Source organism: Miniopterus schreibersii, assembly GCF_964146895.1.
Source record: "Miniopterus schreibersii genome assembly, chromosome: 13".
Classification (NCBI taxonomy): Eukaryota; Metazoa; Chordata; class Mammalia; order Chiroptera; family Miniopteridae; genus Miniopterus; species Miniopterus schreibersii.
The window spans coordinates 12867082-12882628 of record NC_138113.1 but is presented as its reverse complement, the minus strand read 5'-3'; the positions used below and the strand labels follow the sequence as shown (position 1 = coordinate 12882628).

The window sequence follows — 15547 nt, the reverse complement described above, 5'->3', positions numbered from 1 at the left end:
AGGTGCTTTTTGTTCCCATACCAGAGCTTCTTAGGATTTTTTGTTTTGTGTATGCCATTTTCTGATACTGAATGTCACTGTCTGGATGACCTGACCTATCTATCCTCAAAACTCAGACTGGTGATCCCTCTAGCAATGCTGAGTAGGCATACCCTGTTCGATCTCTCTGATTCTAGGGATATGAAAAGCAACTGGATACATAGACTGACCCATAGTTTGCATTACCCCCTGTTCTGGCCCTCTGGGAGCAATAATATACTTGATTTTAATCTTAGTTCGGCAGGTAACCAAATGTGTGACCTCGGGCAAGTCTCTCCATTTCTGCAAGGGGGTGGAAGTGAGTCTCTTTGCAGAAATAAATCTGTGCTTCTTTGACTAATAACTCTTCTTCCACCTTCTGTAGAATATCATTTGTCTATTGCAGCTTTCAGGGCTTTCATAGAGTGTTTTGTCACCAGGACTCCTACAGTCTGTGAGAGAAGTTATAGGCATCAGATCAACACGGGGCCTTGGGGAACTTTAAATTCAATGCCCACGTTTTGCTAATGAAGAAACTCAATCCCCAGGAGGTGCAGGGACTTACTTTAGCCCATGCAAACCCAGGACCGGAATCTGCGACTCAGTCCCAGTGGAGAGAACTCTGTACCTACTGCTTCCAACCCCCAGGTCGGAAATGGACCTTGATATTCACAAACCAGCTCTCCTGCCTTTTTGATGGGCTCTAATTTATTCATTATGATGAAGCCACTCAGCAAAAATGTGTGGTCAGTTTTTTTCCTCAGGAAATTCACACAAAGTTGAAGACACTTTCTCTGGCTAAGAATACAATTGATGAGAAAAAGTCCAAAATGTCAGGCATTCAGAGTAAAGTGCCTTGCTCAAAGGCATCAGACAAATGAGGGAAAGAGCCAGAACTGGAAGTGGAAAGCTTCACAAACACACCGGAAGATAATGGATGGTTACAGGCTGTCCATACAGTTTTTCTGGCTTCCCAAAGTCCAGGTGGACTCCGCACACTGTCAAATTGATTGATTGAAGCATCATTGCTAAGATGTTCTCAAGTCCCCAGCACATGGATATGGCTGCACATTTGTTTCTAGGTCAGAACATAACCTTCCTCCTATGAACACTAGTAGAGCTGCCACCAGCTAAAGACAAAAACAAGACCCTAATGAGCGAGTTTCATGACCACTGGACCACTGGGATATATGTTAAGAAAACGGAAACAGACGGAAGAGAGAGCTTGGATTTGTTTTTCATAGGGCTTTTTGCTCTCTCTTAAACAAATCTGACCCTAGGCATAAGCTTGCCCTTTGCTGGTCCCAACTTCCCTGGTTATAAAATACATGTTTGGCAACTGCTCTGAAAGTTATTAAAGTTGCAGCAGTAAACTATGGGAGGCCAGAGAATTTCAGACAAAAGTTATTGCATCAGTAACTCAGAAACTAATTCCTAAAACTCTTGACACATTTATCCAGAGGGCTAGTGCCAATATAGAAGTGGAAATCATTGTCAAGGGCCACTGTGTACCTGGAATTAAAATCCATCATTCCTCAGAGCAGGGAGCTACGATTTCGGCAGAATATGAATAGTCATGCTTTCACCATCATCTCTCCTCAAAAATAAGGTCCTTTATTTTTTCAGAAGGACAAAGAAAAAAGTCCAATTTCTTTGTTTATTTTTGTTTCCTTAAGAACCATTCGTTTATATTTCCTTTTCAGATATTTCTTTCTTTGGCAGCCCCACCTTTACACCAGAAGGCCTCCTTGCCCTTATTCAATTACACTCGTTTTATTTTGGATAGAAAACCTGCTGGGTACAGTAGCAGAGAACAGTCTTTACAACAGCAATAATCCCTTCTACAGCCTCTATTGTGGGGAAACTTAATACACTTTTATTAAATGGCTGAGGCATTGGCTCCAGTGATCTGAATTAACTACAGAATAGTATAGAACGGGAACAAACTGCCCTCTTCACTCAACAGACTCCCAGGGCACTCGCAGCCACGTGGCAGGGACCAGACTCAGAACCGCCACCTGGAACGCCCGATGAAAGGCCATGATTGCTTCAGGGAACACCTTTGTCACTGAACGTTAGGAAGGACAGAAAGACTTGATGGGCCCCGGTGTTGCCAGCAAATGGCGAAATGGGCCCTCTGACTTGCTGTTGGAGGATTGACAACATGCCTCCAAGTTTTCAACATTCATGCACTTTGACTCGGGCTCTATGAATCTGTCCAAGGTCAGCGTCTACATAAGGACACAGGGCTGGCTTCAGCACGACCATGAAGAGGAGAAGTGAGGAGCGATGCACAGATCATTAAAAATGCAATCATTGAACGGATCCTGTAATCTATATTTACTGTCTCACAACAATAAAACATGCCACGGCACGCCATTGAGCGGCAGAGTGGGGCACGGAGAGATTGTGCAGTGTGGTCTCATTTATGTAAAATTCTAGCTGAAAGGCTGTCCACTGAGGTGTTGACAGTGGTTATCTCTGAATGATGACTTCTAGGTGACTTTTCTTTATCAACTTTTGTGAATTGTTGGATTTCTAATATTTCTCATAATAAGCATCACTTTATACTTGTGGGGGAGGGTGCTTTAAAATTTATTTAAAACAGAAAGCTAGTTTTTCCCTAAATTCCTTAGCTCTTGCACTACCAGACCTAAGCCCAACCTACTGGTAACACAATATGAGACATTGTGATGAGTTTGTGCATGTGTATTAGTCCCTGTTATCTGTAGCATGTGTGTTCCAAGTGGATGTCTGAAATCGTGGATAGTACCGAACCTTATATATACTCTGTTTTTTCTATACATACCTACCTATGATACAGTTTAATATCTAAATTAGGCACAGTAAGAGATTAACTAAAATAACATAATAAAATAGAACAATTATAACAATATACTGTAATAAAAGTTATGTGAATGCTTTGGGGCCGTTAAGTAAAGGAAGAGTTCCTTGAACACAAGCACTGTGATACCATGACAGTCGGTCTGCTAACCTAGATGCCTGCCAAGTGGCTAACGGGAGGGCAGTGTGTACAGAAAGGATACAGTTCACAAAGGGATGATCGTGTCCTAGGCGGACAGAGCAGGAGAGTGAGAGATTTCACCAAGCTACTCAGAACAACGCACAATTTAAAACTTATGAACTGTTTGTTTCTGGAATTTTCCATTTAATATTGGTAACTGAAACTGCAGAAAGCAAAACCATGGGTAAGGGGGGACTACTGCATACATATATCAAAACTCACCAACTTATACACTTTAAGTCATCAAATGGTGCACTTTTAGCACATGCAATCTATTGTGTCAATTACAGCAATAAAAGTCTTTTTCCTTAAATGGAAAGAAAATATAAAATAGTCCACATAATTTCCATTCTCCACACAAAATTGTCAAAATATATATTCCTTAAAACACCTGAATCAATGTCGGAAAGCAAATTTGATGTTTCAATCAGTGACTGGAGGCTATTCCAAGAGGTTAATAGCCTGAGTGGGCTGTAAAAATGTTCATTTAGCTTATTTTCTGTTACCCTGCCCCCCATGTCAGTGTCCTTGATTACAGCTGGGTGCAAAGCTCGCCATTGGACCTGCTTTTGTCTTTTTCTCTCTGCACCTTTTTGCAGAGTACACGTCAATCTTAGGTACCTTTTACCCCCAAAATACATGCTTCGGTGCACTTTAATTTTCCTGCGGTAAATCACTAGCCCTTGCAAGTTTCCCTTAAATAACTACATAGCAAACCCGAGGATTCAGAGGCTCTGGGATCAGATAAAATTCTGAAAACCAAGCATTCTTTCCAGAGATAATTATGAATAGACAGAGAAATGCTTTGAAGACTATTCCTTCACTCTGCTGCCAGGTTTCCTTAAGTATACGTACCCTTTTCCTGCAAGACTAGCCCCTGAAATAGCCCACAGGTCCGTAACTGCCTGAAGAGAACATGGCAAGAAACCCAAAACCCACCGATGGCCACAGTGGCTTTGGAAATGGGGTCTCAGAGTTCGTGGGGCAAGAGGGGAACCAGGCCCGGCCAGGTGTGGCTCAGCGGTTGAGTGTCGACCTAGGATCCAGGCGATAGGGGTTCGATTCCCAGTTGGGGTGCATGCCCTGGTTGTGGGCTCGATCAATGACTCTCTCATCATTGATGTTTCTCTCTCTCTCTCTCCCTCTCCTTCCCTCTCTCTGAAATCAATAAAGGTATATTTAAAAAAAAAAAAAAAAACAGAGGGAAACCAGCGTCTGCGTGCTGCTCTCAGGCCTCTCCCCTCCGAGCCACTTAGGACTCCACTCCTGCTGGCAAGTGCCCTGGGAGAGAGTGGGCCCTGAGGGCTGCGGGAGCAGGACCTCCTTGCAGGTTAGGCCTGCTTCTCATCACTGTTTCTCTGTGCTCTTCCCTCTGCTTTCTATGCAACCAGCTGGACAGTGCTGCAGGGAAGAATCGGGCGCCCAGAGAAGCCATTCCGCGTGGCCCTGGAGTACATCTCAAGTGGGAACCAGAGCTTGTCCGCAGTGGACTTCTTCGCCCTGAAGAACTGCAGCGAAGGTACCTAATCTGGTTCCCCCTCACTCCCCAATGGCCTGTTGTCCAAGCGCGTCAGTACCCTCAGCCGCGATTCGCTGGGCATGTGCGCCCTGGTACAGAAAAGCTCCAGTGCTTAGAACTGAGTATCGTCAAGCACTTTGTAGCCCAGATGATCTGTTTTCAAGGATTGAGTATAATATCATACCTGCCTAACGTAAAACTTCATCACATAGACTATAGTCTTCATTAGATAACATATTAGCTTAAAGTCTCTGGCTGCTGAATGATTTCACTGTTTTTCTTAAATTTTTATTTATTTTATTTTAATCTCAAATGTATACAGATAAATAGAATAATGCAATGAACCCTCACATACCCTCAACCCGGTTTCAGGAATTACCAACACCCTGCCAGCTCTTCCCACTCCTCACTGCCCCAACTTGATCATGATTATTATATTTTGTTTTTCCTGAGGCAAAACTTACAACTAAGTATTTTTTAATGATTTGGTTTGAGCTGTTATTAAGGAACAGCACGGGAAATGGATCTATGACAAAGTTTTCACTTATTTTGTAAAAGCCATTAGAGCATGGTCTGCTGTGTCATTGCATTCCTTTTGCCTAAGTCCTACATAGTGAATTTCCTTCTAGAAGGCATCTCTCTCCTGAAGCATAATTTATTGGGAGTTTTGTGTCTTTTTGCCTTTGCTACCAGGAAACTCTGAAATAAATCATATCTGTGTAGTTTTTTGATAAGTGTATTTCCCCTCCCTCTACAGAATGATTTTGTATTCTGATTTTCAAAATCATATTGGATATGCATCTTTTTATTAGGTATTGCATCAATTCTGATTGGTAAACAGGGTGAAATGGATCATCAGTAGACATATGAGGCTGATCTTCCCTGAACTCTTCAGAAGACCTAGGGTCATGGTTATAAACGTGCTTTATTGTTTCCCACATGCAAAGGGTATAGGAGATGGATATAGGAGAATATTCAGGAAGACGCTGATTTCATTACTGCTATCCTGCTGTGCCTGCTCTGCCCAGAGGTTCACTGGGAGGGTGCTCTCACCTGTGCCAAGGAATGTGTGGCCTTTGAGGCCCAAGAATGAAGTGTGGACAGGAAGGAAGCCCGTGGCGCCTGCAGACCTAAGTTCTCAATTTAGACTGTCCATGAACCATGAAGGCCCATAACACACAGCCATCTGTTGCATGTAGAGGCCCAGTTTTAAATCTCATGCCTCTTGGAGCTTGTGTATGAAAGAGACTCCCTTAGGTAGGGAGTTCCACCCACCACCCAGCTCCTTGTGCTGCTGTGTCTCTCCACTCATTGCTTGTTTTGCAAGAACTTTTACAAAGTGTGTGGGGTTTATTTTTTCTTAATCAAAACTGGTTTATGTGTGGGGGAAAGAAAAATCAGCATAATGTGATAGATTGAACCTCAGTTCAAGTTGAAAAGGTGGTTAACCTGTGATGTGAGACAATGTACAAGAAACATGCGGTTTGGGAGTAAGCCAGGAGCTTGTACAAATGTTTCCGCACTCATGAACTTGGGGGGTTTGTGAGTGCCTCTGGACATCATCAATCCTTTCAGATGTCAAGGCCTATGTACGTACCGTCCAAGAGAGGCCATGTGTTGAAATGGAGCCAGCTTACAGGAATGTGACAGGGAGAGGGTATCAGTTCCCAGAACTGGCCTAACCTCGTTTGAGCAACATCAGGAGAAGGGAATGAGAGCCTACAAATCTCCAAATATCAGACTCAGCACAATTACTCCTGCAAAAAGTGTTTGTACCTTTGATCAAGGATCTCACCCAGTTGTCCAAATGTTTTTCTTCCTTACCCCTACAACTCCCTTTCACCTACAAAATTCTTCCTCTGTAGCTTACGTTGCATTTTCAATGAGTCTATTGTAGAGTTTAAAAGACCTGTTTCTTGTCTGCTTCTCTACTCTTATGAAACCAAGAGAGTTGACCCCTCTGACTTTCTCTAATGATCCAGAAAGTGTTTCCTCTCGCAGGAAATTTTCCTAGTAGAGGAAGAAAAGAAGTCTGCCCCTGATTCTCTAGGGGAGGTGGATTGGCCAAGAGACCTAGGAAGATTCTAATGGTCTAGCTACTTTTCTTCTGAGGCTCTTGGTCCAAGAACAGATGGGGTTCATGGGGAAGCAGATGTTCTCTGCACTCCTCTGGCTTGGACTCTTGTGACCACCAAGGGGTGTGAAGAGATGAGTGTGGATGTGTAAGGTAGAGAGCAGAAACAAACAAAATGATCCCAGTGTTTCCTGAGAATTTCTAACTCTTCCTCCCAGAGCCGAACAAATTCAAGTACTCATCAGTTGATGTGGACAAAAAAAGCTTAAAAAGCATCCTGAAACTATACTCATGTGCTTAAAAAGAGGGAGTTATTTTGGAGGCATACTCAAGGCCTATTAGATGTAGACAAATGTCCATGTTTTCTGAGATCATTGCTTTGGTTAGATCACGAAGGGCAGGAGAGAAGTTGTATCTTTGAGAAGGGTGAACAGGGCTGGTGAAATGCTAACCAGGATTGCAGATAGGTCCACAGGATGTCTGGTCTATTTTCTGATAGTATCTTGGTCTGCTCATATGAAGTACAGACAGAGCATGGAGGGAAACACATCTATACAGAACTCTACAGCTCTTCCTTGGCTCATGTGAAGAGAGGTACCATTTTAGTTAATCCAGAGAAGCTCTTACAGGGGATGCTGAAACTACCCTCCCCATGTAGGAGACAATATCTTCCTGTGGGTGTCATCAGAGCAGAGGCCATGCCTCTTTCCTCTCTGAATCCTGACACCTGTCACAGTGTATAACAGTTAACAGGTGCTCAGTTAATAAGCAACAAAAGCTGGTATCAACAGAGCACTTACCATGTGCAAAGGCAAAGATATGTGTGTTATCTCATATGAACTTTGTGATAATACTATGTATTCATCAGGGAGGCTGCCATAATCCTCACATTTCCTATGAGGGGTTATGTCACTAACTTTTCTAGATTAGAAAGGAAGAGGAATCTAAGATGTGAAATACAGTCCGACCACCATGAACGCCTTAAAACACACGCCTCAAAAGAGTTGGAGATGCACAGATATCTTAACCTCTCTCAGCCTAAAATGAGGGCATTTGAACTAGATCTTCAAATATTTTTTAGAGGCTGAACCCATGATCCAAAGTCTTATATAGAAGTCCATTATATAAAACTGCACAAGCAGAGCTGCCCTGGGGCTTGAAGTAAGGGCAGGGAGCTCAGAACTCACCTACTGCACAGCCCTGACAGCCCCTTACACACATGGTGTTTTATGAAGTATACTTTGAGAACCCCTGGACAGTCTGATTTTCAACGCTCCTATCAACTCCAGCTTTTTGATCTTGTAATTCTGTGCTTACATAAAATGTGAAAGCCAATTATAGTATTAACCATACCTCCTTTAAAGGTCTAAGCACAAAGTTATCATACTTTGAATATAGGCCATTTTTACCATGCAGGTTCTTATCCCTGTGGGTCTTGGCCTTGAGACACCAGGTATGGAACTAATATGAATATTTCCAGTAAAAAATGTGTAGCATCTCTCAGTCTTGTCCCCTCTGTCTCCTGCTCCATCCAAGACAATGATGGGCAGTGGAGGATGTCTTCCATAGGCCAAGAAGGGACAAGAGGAAATAAATGAAGCTGACTGAACAGCTTCTAATCTTTGGCCAACCATGTGGAACCAATCAGCCTCTGGAGTAGGCTCCAAAATGCAGCTGGGTAAAATCAGGGAGCACCCCATAGGCTCTTGGCAGCCTGGCCCAAGCTGGGCATTTTCTGTTCCAACAGCAAGCAAGGCACCAGCAGAATCCTGAGTCTGTACTTGTTAAAGTCTATTACTGTGGTTGTCTGTCTAGAGGCTGCCAGCAGGCGTCTATATGTAGCAGACTTATCCATCCATCCATCCGTCCATCCATCCATCCATCCATCCATCCATCCACTCATTCACTCACCAGGCATTTACTGAGCAAACACTAAGCTGAACCCATGCTGACACTGATATAAATGTGTTGCTTTAAGTGTGGTGTGGTGGCTTTAAGATCTCCATTCTACTTTGTGCAGAAACTGTTTCCCAAAGGGCATTCCCACTTACATTTAATTTGCACCAGAGAGATTGAATAGTTGCTGCATTTGTACAGATTTCTTCCTCCAAACTAGTGTCAATGTGCCTTTCTCCAAAAGACCACAGAGTGAGCACTGAATGAGCCATCAGGGGATTTCAGTCCCCCTTCCACCTCTTATTTGCCATAGACCAGCCAACTCTTCAAATCAAAGAGACATTAAAGGTCTCCCCCAGAATGGCACATTGATTGTTTTTTAATTTAAAATAGGAATAACAATATGTCAATGGTTTCCCAGAATTGACCTCAATCATGAGGGTCAGTGAGAAGATGGCTACGTCGGTGCATTGTGGATTATGCCTAGAGCTAACTGACCTTTCCAGGCCTCACCTGGCCTGAAGCCTTAAAATACAGAGCTGCCCCCTCCATGCTGCTTAGTCTCTCCCAGAGAAAACACTATTCACAAAAATTAATGGACTCTTCTGACTCCTCCTGAAAAGCTTTGTGATGTTAATGCCAAGGGGGCGATGAGTGCCACAGCACTGCCAACCTGAGACTGACACCTCAGTGGGTCCACCTGGGCTGGTCACTGCAAGGGACTGAATTAGCTCTGCAGTATGGGTTCTATTGAGTGGAAGTGAAAGCCCAGGAGAAATAAAAGCCACAGCCTCATGTCCTCATTTAGTTCTCAGTGTGTCCCCCAGGTAGAAGGTGAACCCCGTTTTCAAAAACTCTCCTTCTCAACTCCCTCTTTCTAAAACTTCCTGCCCATAATTTATCTGTGGACTGTGCTGTTTAGAAGATAAGAATTAAAATGATGATTTCATCTAGCTAATGAGATCTACTCACACCTCCCCAAACACCTCCCATGTCCAACCTTTGTTCCGGGGATGGAGCACGTGGAGTGCTCTCCCTCTCTGACTTTCATTCTGTCTTCTGAAGTCCTGCTCTCCTTTCGTATCTCAGCTCAAATGCTCTCTTCTCCAAGCAATCTCAGCTCAGAGTTATTTCCATATATTTCTATTTTAAGACAATTTACTTCTTTCCAGAGTTATTTATGTGTCTTGCTCAATAGATGCTAAGTTCCTGGAATCAAAGGCTGTGCCTTCTTTTTTAATCTCTGTATTCAAACTAATAAAAACTAACAGTGCTTTTCTCATGGTAAGCACCAAGTGGAGATATTCTCGTTACAGTGGAGAAGAGAGATTACAGGCTTTGGAATAGGCAGAATGAGTGTGGAATCCCAGCTCCATCACTTACCACCCTTTTGAGCTTAGAAGAGTTTTTTAAAGTCTATGAGTCGATTGTCTCATCAGTAGATGGGGCTAATAATACGTAATTATAGGTTTGTTGGGAAATCAAAACTGATGTTGTGTGTAGAGCCCCTGGCAAGCACAATAACCACCACCATCCTCTCCGTCCTGTGTCGTCTGGCTGAGCTGAATGCCCTCATTCTGGAACCAGGGCTGGATGATTCTGCACAGCCGCCCCGGGTGTGCTTGCAGGTTCATGCCTATTTTCACTTTCTGGATAGGCCTTGTGTGAACCCGTGGGACAGGGAAAGGTCACCCCATTCCCAGCAGAGACTCTGACAGCCCAGACCTACGTCTTGATTTTGAAGGCAACTGTTTCTCTTCCCCACTCCTTACAATCTATGCTTTTATCTCTCTTAAAGTCATGTTTCCTTTGTGACAGGGTGCCCAAAACTCATGGTGCCACGAAAAGAAGTAGGACTGTTTAATCCTGTGCAGATGGTTGGAGGCCAGGGAAGAGCCTAGAAGTCCTTTGACCTGCTGGTCACACAGCCTTCCTCAGGCAGACTGAGCACAGGATCTAAGGCAGCCGGGCCCTTAGCTGGTAGAACAAGGAAAGGACTCTGCCAGTTCCTCCTCCCCCACTGAGGTTACTGCTGTTGGCAGAGAGTCTCTCACTTTGGAATGGCTTATTCATAATTACTAATAAAGCCAATTAAAATGCCCCTCAAAGTGCTTAGGAGCAGTAACGATTGCTTGGGCAACTATTCCAAATAAGCGACTGTTGGAAATCGCCCGGAAATGGGGGCAGACACAAAGGTTTTTAAACATAAATAAATAAGGATCTAGTGCGCTGAGGTCACTGTACTCCCAGGAGAAAATTACTTTCCAATTACAGCTACATAAAAGAAATAATTGAAAAGATTAATCACACTAAAATAATTGGTCTATTTTACAAGTAATTTGGAGCAATATTCAGTCATTGACATCAATGTCTAGTGGTAAAATAGTAATGAATTTCATTCTCTAATGTATTTATTTTATTAATGGTACTAAATGGTGTTGTTACTGCTTATAAATATTTCATAACTTTTAATTCATTAAATGTTCAAAGAATTTCCAAAGGCATGTATTAGTTTTAAGTAACTCTTAGTATTCAATATGCGATTGACACTCTGCAGGGTAATTTTAAAAATTATTGTTTTGGGTAATGGGAGTCTCTTTGAATGTGGAGATTAAACCCCGGTTATTAATGAGTCCGGGGCTCCAGCTGGTGTTGAATGAGGGGCTTGGTAGGGCTGCGCTCCCTCCGCAGGTCTCTAAGGGCCTCTGTGCTGTAGGAAGGACAAGGTGGACCGAGATAAGTTCATTCCAGAGATGAGAAGAGGAATGTCAGCGCAGACGCTGGTTCCAGCCCACTGCCTCCCCCACGCCCTCCCCACCTTCCTGAAACAGCTCACAGTGGAATTGGTACATTCCAACCTGACCTCCGGTCTCTCTCTCGTTCTCTGATGGCAGCCTTAAGAAGTGAAATGGGTGAAAAGATGCAACAGAAAGAAAAGCAAGGGACACTGCGTCATGGACGGTGGAAAGAAAACAGGATTTGGGTTAGAAAAACACGGTTTGGATCCTGAGTTGTTTGGGTGCTATGCATCCATTGCACCCCGCAGTACTAGATAATTCATGGATGAAATGAAGACAGTGGCACCCACCCTGGGGTCCGTGATGGTTAAATATGATAGTGTGACTCGGTGCCTGCAGCCTAGTGGGAAATCAGACAGGGTCAGATCTGCCCCTGCCTGAGTCAAAGAGCATACGGTTGGGTCCCCCTGGTGAGTGGCCTTAACAACCCTTAATTGGCCATGGTACAAACAATTGATACAAGTCATCAAGAAATACTGGATTAACAGTAAATTGCTCAACTCAGGGGCTTGGTGAAGTTTAAGGATGTTGTCTGGAGGAAGCACGGATGCTTGCTCTCAGTGCTCTGCCCCACAGGTGTGAGACCAGGCTGCCTCCAGCGCCTCATCCACACAGGAGCTGGCTAAGGGCATTTGCCTTGGGCAAGTTGGAAGGGGCCAGGATCCAACCAGTTGGTTAGGATCAAGTGGGGCCGGTGATTCTCACACTTGGACACATACCTTGGGCATATGTAGTGGTGTTCTAGGAACATGCAAACCCACAGAATCAACAGAGCTTTGATTGAAGATTGGTGTGAAGGGCCATTTTTATACGGAAACTAGCATGGCTATATATCGTGCTTCAGTGCAAACTGCACACAAATTTTAAGATAAATCATGGCCCTGTCGGGCATGGCTCAGCGGTTGAGCGTCAACCTAGGATCCAGGCGATCGGGGTTCGATTCCCAGTCAGGGGCATGCAGGAGGCAGCCGATCAATGACTCTCTCATCATTGATGTTTCTGTCTCTCTCTCCCTCTCCTTTCCTCTCTCTGAAATCAATAAAGATATATTTAAAAAAGAAAAAGAAAAAAAAAGATAAATCATGGGGTTTAAAGACATGTCCTGCTCATAGCGATCACCAGATTCTGGGAGTGATTTCACCCTTCTCTGCCATTTGGGGCACATCAAGGAGGATGTTGGTGAAGCACCACTCCAAGGAGACAGAAGGACATGGGTAAAAGAAGGAGGCACCACCAGGCCTGGGATAGCCTGCTAAAAAGCTGGAGCCAAAAGTCAGGTATCATCTCATTGCTGGCCATAGGAGGCAGATGGTAGGCAGAGTCCCAAGGTGACACCAAAGACCAGCAGTGGGGCCCTAACCCACCATATCGGGCAGAGAAGGGCTCAGTGCCTAAAATTGAGGTGCAAGGTCAGGGCCAGACTAACCAAATATTAGAATTTAAAGTCCCCTGTGCATTGGCCTAAAGCTCCTTAAATTTTCTGGAAGACGGACTTGATCTCAGAGTTGGTTTGGTTTGGTTTTCCTATGTTTTGTTTTTCTTGAAGGGAGACACAGGGAGAGGTACCAAACGTTTACCTGAAGAGCTGGGAGACATTTTAGTTCCTCTCTGCCCAGACCCCTAGACAGAACTCCTCACACCTGGAGCTGTGGGAACCAGACACTGAAGCCCTCCAGACTGGAGGGCCATGAGCAAGACTGCGGGAGCCGTTTGCTGGCTAGTGGGCATAGACTGGGAGTACAAGAGCTTGTACTGCTGGGATACGAAGATTTTCCTCTTTTTACTAACGGTTATTTTGAAGTTTTTGGCATTATCTGTCTTCAAGTTTTGCTGCAAACATGGTTTTTGTAGAACTTTAGTTTGCCTTTCCAACTGTGATTTGTTTGGGAGGAAACGCTGGGAGGCAGTTGCTGGGCAGCTGCCCAGAAGGTTCCGCAATGCACAGCTTGAAGCCCACGGAGCCATGGTCTCCGTGATCCCTCCTTCCCTCCACTCATTCTGGGATTCTCTGAGCAGCATTTGGGTGGATGTACAGCCTTTTGGATTTTGCTGCTTCTGCTCTTTCATGTAGCTCTTAGCCAGCATTTTGTGTCTATAAAACGCTTAACGAACATTGACTAATTATCCCTCATTAATCATTCATGCAACTGGCAGACCAGGATCTTATCATTTCCTTCAAGAACAGGGGTGTAATATCCTGTCTGGATCCCAAGTCACATGCAGGGGGTGATGGGGCCTCCTGGCAGCACTGGGATCCTCCCAAGCTCACTGGGAGCGTGGGCCGGAAGGTGGGCATGGGCTCTGGGAGGCTACAACCTCACTAGGATGCCTTTTTGCTCTAATGAACAGGAAGGACGAGCCACGTCTCTGGCCAATAGCAGCTGAGAGGCAATAAGCTTTAATTGGAGGCTTCTTCCTGGAAATTCACATAGACATAATAATTCTGTTGTCTTAAAGGGCCCAGAGAGGTTGAATGCCTCAACTCTCTTCTGCTTTTCTAAGCTGATCCTTTCAATCATCTGTGAAATGTAAATATAATGAAAACATTATATATCAGGGAGCTCTGATCAGCTCCCCGATGCTACAGGGACGAGTAGTCTGGGTCAGGAGGCAGGCCCTCTGTGGGTTTATGGTTCAAAACACACAGCAGGCAGATGAACGAACTGTCACAGCTGGAACAGCAGAAAGGAGACCTCTAGAGAGGGTCACTTTGGTCTGGAAGGGCAGGGATTGGAGAAAGCTCCCTGCACTCCACTCCCCAGAGGTCAAGGAGAGCCTACGAGGAGCCTAGAGCCTCTGTCCTGTGGATTTGGGTTCATGAGTATATAAAGCTGGGGGGAGAAGTTCCTAGGATTACATTATGTGGATTAGAAGAGAAAGCAGAAAATTCTGAGAGATGGCCTCTGTCTTCCTTCTTATCTTGCCATCTTTCTTTCTTGTTAGTGCACAGGCAAAAACTCACTTGCTGGCTTTCACACACCCTCTCCCTGGCATCCCTGGCATGTACGTATTCTAACGTTAGAGGTCTGTCCTGTCCATTCACTGCCATTTCTCTCCTGGCATGGCCCTCTTGCCCACTTCTCTCTCCACCCCTAACTTGTGGCTATATGTAATGCCAGAGTATTTACTCAATTCTCAGAGTTATATCATTGTTTACTCTGTGATAGTAAATAAGAAAGGGCGTACTGATCATTTCCCTTCTCAAATGTTTGTTTTTGGCATCTCATGAACAGCCTCTCCTTGTATCGCCGCACTTTCAGCCTCTCTTCCCTCTGCTTCTCCCAGACTCTAGGTAGCTTTATCTTTTTGCTTGTCTCTTAACTCATTCTCACATCTCAACTCTCTTCTTCTCTTTATATAAGAGAAAGAAAACTGGGTCGTGGTCATCCGATTGCTGTGGCCACACCTCAGTTGCCAGTGAAGCCTGCTCTGCTCTCAGTCCAGACACAGACCTGAGGCTCTGTACCAGGGACAAGGGCCGATATGTCAGCTGGCTACACAGGGGCCAGGTCTGGGGTGTGCACTCATAGACTCCTCTCCTTACTCTGAGCATAGATATTCTCTCTCCTCCTTTTCCCCTTCCCCTGTGTTCTTCATTCCCGACTCCATGTACCTGTCGTTCCCTCAGTAGGTGACTTCTCCCACCCCCCCACACACACACGCACACTCACAAGCACACACACTCACAAGCACACATGGACACTTGAACAATGAGGGGTTTTGTGAGGCATTTGGACCGAGTGATCCTGAAAAGGGCGTCCAGGGCAAGAGCACGCCCAGCCCTTCAGTTGGAGAGCCAGGTCTTCCCTGAGGCTGAGGCCCTCCTGGTGTCCATCACATGGCAAAGGCAAGGATCTAGGTAGACAAGATGGCCCAGCATTTTCCTCTGGGAGTCAGGAAGTTCAATGGAGTAAGCTGGCATGAAGAAGAAAGTGAGGCCACCCCGCGTCTACCAGGGAGCCCTGGAGAAAGGAGAGGGGGAGGGAGGGAGGGAGGGAGGGAGGGAGGGAGGGAGGAAGGAAGGAAGGAAGGAAGGAAGGAAGGAAGGAAGGAAGGAAGGAAGGAAGGAAGGAAGGAAGGAAGGGGAAAGGGAAGGGGAAAGGCAGAAGAGGAGAACTAAATGGCTTAAACTTCTAGGACTTAGTTCCATAACCTCCTGCCATTCTGCTGTATTTGGCCTCCTTCCAATAACTCCTTCTGCAGGAGCCCTCCCCCCA

General features: G+C 44.9%; 1 protein-coding gene across 1 annotated transcript in view; it reads left to right on the top strand.

Annotated features, from left to right (window-relative positions):
• ALK (ALK receptor tyrosine kinase) overlaps positions 1-15547 on the top strand; it is a gene marked incomplete at both ends in the record, with an annotated part of 512424 nt that overhangs the window by 377631 nt on the left and 119246 nt on the right. The window contains one exon of the mRNA XM_081156468.1: positions 4435-4562. Coding sequence (XP_081012594.1) covers positions 4435-4562 — 128 coding nt within the window. The remainder of the gene's footprint in view (positions 1-4434; positions 4563-15547) is intronic.